This window comes from Etheostoma spectabile, chromosome 1 (genome assembly GCF_008692095.1).
Source record: "Etheostoma spectabile isolate EspeVRDwgs_2016 chromosome 1, UIUC_Espe_1.0, whole genome shotgun sequence".
NCBI classification, from domain to species: Eukaryota; Metazoa; Chordata; class Actinopteri; order Perciformes; family Percidae; genus Etheostoma; species Etheostoma spectabile.
In genome coordinates, this window is record NC_045733.1 from 12,431,294 (window position 1) to 12,438,394 (window position 7,101).

The 7,101-nt window shown below is 37.9% G+C and overlaps 2 protein-coding genes across 3 annotated transcripts in view; one reads left to right on the forward strand and one right to left on the reverse strand.

The window, feature by feature from the left end:
* LOC116697878 (CKLF-like MARVEL transmembrane domain containing 3) overlaps positions 1–2,323 on the forward strand; it is a 9,351-nt gene extending 7,028 nt beyond the window's left edge. Inside the window, exon 5 of the mRNA XM_032529474.1 lies at positions 530–2,323. Coding sequence (XP_032385365.1) covers positions 530–558 — 29 coding nt within the window. The 3' untranslated portion in view covers positions 559–2,323. The remainder of the gene's footprint in view (positions 1–529) is intronic.
* Positions 2,324–2,884: 561 nt separating this feature from the next.
* cmtm4 (CKLF-like MARVEL transmembrane domain containing 4) overlaps positions 2,885–7,101 on the reverse strand; it is a 19,682-nt gene continuing 15,465 nt past the window's right edge. Inside the window, exons 3-5 of one of the 2 annotated variants that reach the window (XR_004334258.1) lie at positions 5,763–5,861; positions 4,167–4,939; positions 2,885–4,048 (exon numbers count right to left, since the gene is read on the reverse strand). Coding sequence is in view for 1 of the 2 variants with exons in the window: in XM_032530487.1 (XP_032386378.1) it covers positions 4,775–4,939; positions 5,763–5,861 (264 nt within the window). In the remaining variant the exon portion in view is untranslated. Of the gene's footprint in view, positions 4,940–5,762; positions 5,862–7,101 lie in introns of both variants that reach the window. The other variant, XM_032530487.1, reaches the window with a different exon arrangement.

A 7,101-nucleotide genomic window follows, 5' to 3' on the forward strand; every position in this document is an offset into this window, starting at 1 on the left:
GATAGATAGATAGATAGATAGATAGATATTGCCATTTGTACTGGGTGTACATGTGCATTGGAATAATTGTGTGTTGCTCTTAGTCAAGAAATACAATAAAAAATATAATGAAAATATACAGCTGTATAAATATATGTAATAAATATAAAGTATAAGAACAAAACAGCTGTGAAATAAATAAAGTTAAAATTGTACATACACTGTATAAAAACTACTTGTGAAAATGGATATTATTAATGTAATTGGTTCTGAGATTTTTCACATTACTGTTGCACACAGAACACATAATATTGCACTGGAAACACATCTTGTACCTTGTAAAATAGACCCCGTAAACATTTTCTGCAATATCATGACTCAACCTCAAATAATTTAATCCGTCATGCCATCCTCCCATTGTTTTAAAGATGGTAATGTCTTAAAGGGCTCCCTTTTATTCTATTACGTGTTACTTTCTCTCATGAAAGTTAGTACGTTTGCCAAAATCTGACTTATTTATGTATATTAATTTACTGACTTTGTTTTCTAGATGAGTTTTCAGACTCGGATTCGGACTGAGACCACAGACCAGCACCACAAGGAGATCTTCCATAGCTGATATGTCTGATCATATAAAACATCCACTGCTGAGCTATCATCTGCAAAGATGCAGACGTCTTTTATTATGTCACACGGTTACAAGAATACTATGTACAGTATAAATCACATCAAGGTTGGATTATTGGTTGGTTAAATACATGCATTCATTAGTAGTTGAGGGACTTTCTTGCTACAGTCTCCTAGAGCCAAGGAAGGGGGACCAGACCCTGTTCACTTCTTCTGTTGAGCATCCAATGGTAGAAATGTATTTATGTCTATACATTCAGGAAACAAGTCTAAACGGATGCATCAAATATGTTTAAATTACATTACAAGCACTTTTTTTAAATAATGCTTTCACGCTCATATCCAGTGTCTTAGGTGATTTGAGAAAAATATAAATGCCAACCTGATACTTAAATAATTATAAAGCTGTGAAATTGTTCTTAAAAGCTGTGGGAGCATGTCTCTAAATCTGAAATAATGACTAATATTGACATTTATTTCTTCATATTACTCTATTTACAGACATATTAAACTACAACACTAAATGAACGTCCTTAGTGAATAAATGTTTAGGAGTACTAATAATGAAGTAGGTAAGTGGAGCATCATCTTCATCATCATTTATAATTTTACAGTATTACCAAAAATATTGTATGTACAATATTTAGAAGATTGGAGGTTGGCTGGTTACAACCTCTGTCCAATTGTCTAAAAACTACAAGCGTGTATTTTCATAATTTGAGGATAATGTCTGTTTATCTGCCTTTAAATTTGACTTTTGGGTCAACAGCGTTCCTGTGGCGTTCTGTAGTGCATGACATCTTCTGGGTCATTACATTTTTTTATGTCCCAAAATGTTAAAGTAGATAAACATTTTCATTTTCAACACTTTCAATTAACCCAAAATTCAAGTTCATTCAAGTTTGTCTGCTGTATATGCTTCTTACAACCTGTGTTTGAATCACTGTGCATTGAAGCCACTAAATGCATTATTATTTTGTTCTATATGTGAATCTTTTGTGTGTATTGAAAAGCATCCATGCTTATTGGTTGTGCATTCACTTGTTTTTGCATGTATTTTTGAGTCTTCAGTTCTTCCACTGCCACTGCTGAAGAACTGGATGCAGTAGAACGCCACAGTGACTGTTATTTGCATTTACACTGCACTACTAAGTGTTACAACAGCACTGTGAATTGAAAATGGATGAATTAACGGCTGTTCAGAGCAATTGGCATATTCATAGTTAAGAAAAAGAAAAATACTACCAAAGTTGCAATTCTATCCAATAACTATTCACCATTGTGCTTTTTATGGGAGAGTTTTGATAGTTTGTTACTTCTGTTGGTTTATCTATATTAAGATTTTTTTAAAATGCTGCCCAGGCAGGAATATGCAAAAGTCGTTAATAAATTAAGACTAAAATTGAGAATTAGCTCTTGATACCAGCTGAGAGCTTTATGTGCACACATCTGCCATGGAAGGAATTCTTTAGTTCATCTGCAAAATTCAACATCACCAAATCTGGAGATGCATGGTTTTCACTGGACAGCTACAAAACTCACCTATACCCCTTTGCCAAAAAATAAAAATAAAATAAAAAATCCCGATTAAGATGAACACAGCACCGTTTTATAAATGAGGGCCTCTTGCTGAACTATTGCTGGTGAGATATCAAGTTTGTTTATTTACTGTTTTGTGCAAAAAATGTTGCATGAATGAATAAAAAGCTAATTTCAATTATGTCCAAATCACTTTATTTGAATTGTCACTATAAAACAAAACAGCTAAGTACAGCTTCATGCTGTTCAAGACAGCACACAGAATCAAATGAAAACAGAAGAACATCTCACCTCTAATTTCATTCAAACGGTCACTGATTATGTTTACTGTTTAAAGCACTATCTGGAAACTTGTGGAAAGCATTCTTCTTTTCCCCATAAATAGAGTAGTTCATAACATAGTGTAGTAAAAAGTTGTATATAGAGCACTGCAGCTTGATAGTCTGATGATATGAGACATGATGGACAGTTTATATTATCAAAAGCATAATGCACTTGCATGATTGTGTTGTCAAGTTTGCTGTACAAATGTTTATGTCAACATTTTTACATCATACTCAGAAACAAGTCCATCAATGTAAGAAAAAAAGCAGAATAACAAATATGATTGTCTGTTCATAATAGTACTTCGGTCACCAAACCAGGAGAAATAGCAGTTGTACATGATATAAGTTATGAAAAACATGAGAAAAGCCTGATTAATCAAGCTTTCTGTATAGTGTGAAAACCTTCGGGGCTGTTTAAGAAGCCATAGTTTCTATTTTTCATTTCAACCCACATTCAAACGCATTTATGATCCTTCTCTTATACACACTACTGTAGTCATCTGGCCGTACAGTCCTCTGAAGGAATATATTTTAGATGACGACCAGGAGATGGAGCCATAGAGTCAGATAGTCAGTTAGACCATGCACAAACTCCCAAAGCTAATTTACATAAAGGTCTCAAACAACATAGAAGACATACACATGTGTAACTGTAGTGTAAATTCAATACATTTGAGCAATGTAACACACCAACAATTAAGTTGACATTTCTTCCTTCATCATAAAAAGCAAATATGTGATTTGTTTAAGATTAAGCCGAGTTACATTGTCCGAACAGAAAAAAAACATTGAAGGAATGACATCTGTTTTGCGTTCTGTATGCATGAGCCTTATAACAGATGCAATGTGGAATGATAGAGATTTCATAATACATGATGTAATAATATACTGTAGATACATATGCAGAAATTTTAATACAACCAAATAGAGTGAAAGCTGTGACAATAATGCTGAAATTGCCGTATTTCCATCTCACCGACTTCACCGTCACTTGACTTCCTTTTTTAAATTAATTTTATCAGTTAATTTCCATTCTTTATGATAGTCCTATCATGTCTAGTAATTAGGAAGGCCTTAAGAAATACAACGTTGAACCAAGGCAACCTGTGATTTTATTTCAAATGTTTTTTTTAGAATCAAAGATGAAAGGAGTGTGTCAATACCTGAGATACAATCTAAGGGCTAAAGGGCATCTACTGATGTCATAATAAATCTCACTGATGTACCGTCAACATTTGTGTAACCTGAAGCCTTGGATACAGTATGTGCAAAGGTAACACGATACCAATTACGATCATCGCGTGATACAACCTACTCCTGTCTCACAGTGTTAACCTAACAGACCTCGAAATTAAAATCTTAGGAATGCTAGTGTGAATCTCTTCTGAATAGTTTATACACAACCTGGGATAGAAAAGACATTTTTACATTGGTCTCATTATTGTGGCAAACCCACTGGATGCATTTGTGTTGCAAAGAAGATCTAAAAATGTTGACCTTTTGTTGGGGTGCCTGTCTTCATCGGAGTTGATGAAGAACAACCCTGTATTGTATTGTTGGCAGCAGGGAGCTTAAGACTTAGACTTAGACTTAGCTTTATTAATCCCTTTGGGATGTCTCCCGCAAGGAAATTAAAGTTACCAGCATCCACTGGAGAGGCAGCCGTTTTCCACAGCGCCTACATGATGACATAACAATGGCAAAGGGGAAACAAACATGTCACCATGTGGAATCTTTAGATTCAAATATCTCATGTCAGTTTTGCTCACAGGTCAAATTTATTACCACAGATTTCACAGACAGCGGCGTGAAATAAGCAAACTGTACAAACCTTTTGTAACTCAACTTCATTCACAGTGAAAAACACAACTTTCTAAAATGAAAAAGTCAACGCCTACGCCAAAGCAGGAGTTAGTGCAGGAGTAAGGTCAGCCTTTTTTTTGGCTCTTTGTGAAAGTCATCATTCATACTGACTTAGAAAGGTACGTCGGTGAAAGGTTTTACCAACAATACCTTCAATTGTGACTGTAGCTCTTCACGTTACAGTCTTTCCTGTGTCACTGAAGCCAAGATGCCTGATAAACAAAGCCACGGAGCTCGTCTGTGGCTATGAAATGAACATTTATTCAGTGGCTGGGCGGGCAGAAAGCACAGCTGAGGTGATGAGAAGTCAAAAGCATGTGGTGAGCTTGAGATGGCCTTTGCACTCAAGACTTGAATGAAATACTGTTCTGAGGGCAGAGTCCATCTTAGTCAGCTGCCGGTAGTGTGGCTTTCCTTTCAGTCTGGTTCTCTGCCAGCACTCATCCAAGTTCAGGTCTTGCTTCCATTTCTCCACGAGATGCTGTGCGTGCTCGCATGTACTCGCTGGTCTGAGCCGGCCCCTGACACCCATTGCCACGGCGCCACCTCCGTACCGCCAGGAAGGTGTTAACTCCATACACACCTGTCACCAGGAAGCCAAAGATCTGCATACAAGTGGAAACAGGAAGTATAATAACAATGTCTGAATTGGAATGGGAAATAAAAGACTAAACGCTTGCACAGCCACCCAGCTCCTGAAATAAATGTTTCAACACAATCTTGATTTAGGCACAAAAATCTGTACAGACTAATATTAGGCTTAAAAGATTACATGTTTTAAGGTGCATGGATAGATACATACAGATAAATTACGGTCATAGCCACACACACACACACACACACACACACACACACACACACACACACACCCACACACACACAACCCACACCACACACACACACACACACACACACACACACACACACACACACACACACACACACACACACACACACACACACACACACACACACACACACACAACACACACACACAACACAACACACAAACACACACACACACACACACACACACACACACACACACACACACACACACGGTCTACAATACATGTGCATTAAGGTTTGGCAGTGTTCTGCTCTCTAATCAGATAGCATGTGACTCAGATCAGATAGCAACTAGAGTCAGCAGCAGCAGTCAAATAATTCAGGGATCTGGTCAGAACACAGTCAACTCAGAATACAGAACCAGGAACACTTCCTCAGGCTCCTCTGCTCACCCACACATATAATATAAAAAGTGAGATACCTAAATGAGACCTTTGAGGAAGTTTTAGCCGGCATTATTAAAATGAATCAGTATATTTCTGCCTTGATAGGGAAACGTGATGAATGATAAAGGTTTGTAAAGCTGTCATGTTTTGTGTTTGTATATTTGGGCAAAGGGGGATGGTTTTGACTACTCACCACTGCTGCTATTTCAGCTCCAGTGTTGTGGTTGATGCAGGCCAACACAAGAGACGACAAGAAGAAGAAGAAGGTGCTGGCAGCCGTGTTAACCAGGTCCTACAGGTAAGGCACAAAAATAATTGGTTTGTTTGTTTGTTAGTTTTGTTAGTTCTTAACTCTTTAAAGCACCAACGTAGGTAGTTAATACACTGAATAAGGCTAAGTACCTCATACAACCCCACTTCAAAATATCTGACCTATCCCTTTAACACAACACTTTAATTAAATGCACCTAAAGCACTCAAAATCACAGCTGCCTTCTGCATTTTACATTTCAATCATTTTCAAGACATTTTTTCTCACAACAGGTTTGTTACCCTAAAGTACATCATTGAAAGTAATAAAGCAATCATGCAATCTGGAATTTATCACAAAATAAATGCTGCGCATAAGTGCAGAAGACCTGCATCAATGTGGATACCAATGTGACAGTTAAAACATTTGAAGCCATTTTGACACAATTTTAAGCCATTTAGTTCTAGGTAGAATATCCTTTATGATGTTGTGCAAACAAAGATTTAGCTCACACTCTTATAACCAGACAGCAAACTGGCTCCTTCACTATGGGTGACTACAGGAAGGCAAAGAAGCCTACAGCCCATACTAGCCACCTAGTACCTCCTGTTACACACAAGCACACATAACTCACTCCATCCCCCGTGGTTTTACACATGAGAAGGAGAATGAAAGAGATACTTCCTTTGATGTTTTTCTCTCCTGTTTCAGCAGTATAGGCAGTTAGGGAAGGGTTTATAATGAAGTGCTCAGACTGACTGGGGCACAGCCCTCGTGATCAGATGCGTGACAGTGGTCTCTCATATGACACACAACGCTCATACAATGGTGATGTCACGAACACTAGAACCGACAATCTCAAGCAAAGCAGCCACTGATCCTGGGGTTAATCAGTATGGAACCAAAACACTTCATGCTAACTGGCACACTCAATGTACGTACACCAGTGTTATAACCCTTCCCTTCGAACAAAATCATGACCTCACCCAATACACACACTCAGATGCACACACTACATAAATTGCTCACAAAACACTATCACACACTCCCATCTCGCCCAACTGGTTAAACAGGAAATGCTGCCTATTCCCATCCCAGTGTCCCTTTTGTCAGGGTGCAGAAAGGCTACAGCTTTCAGATCCCAAGGATCTCAAGGATCAGTCAGTTCAGTCACTACAGTTGACCCTCAGCCTCTCTGCTTCACTCATTTCCCAAATTCCACGTTTGTACCAGGCCGGCACTCTGTAAAACCTTAAATAACACAAGCACAGACATATAATAT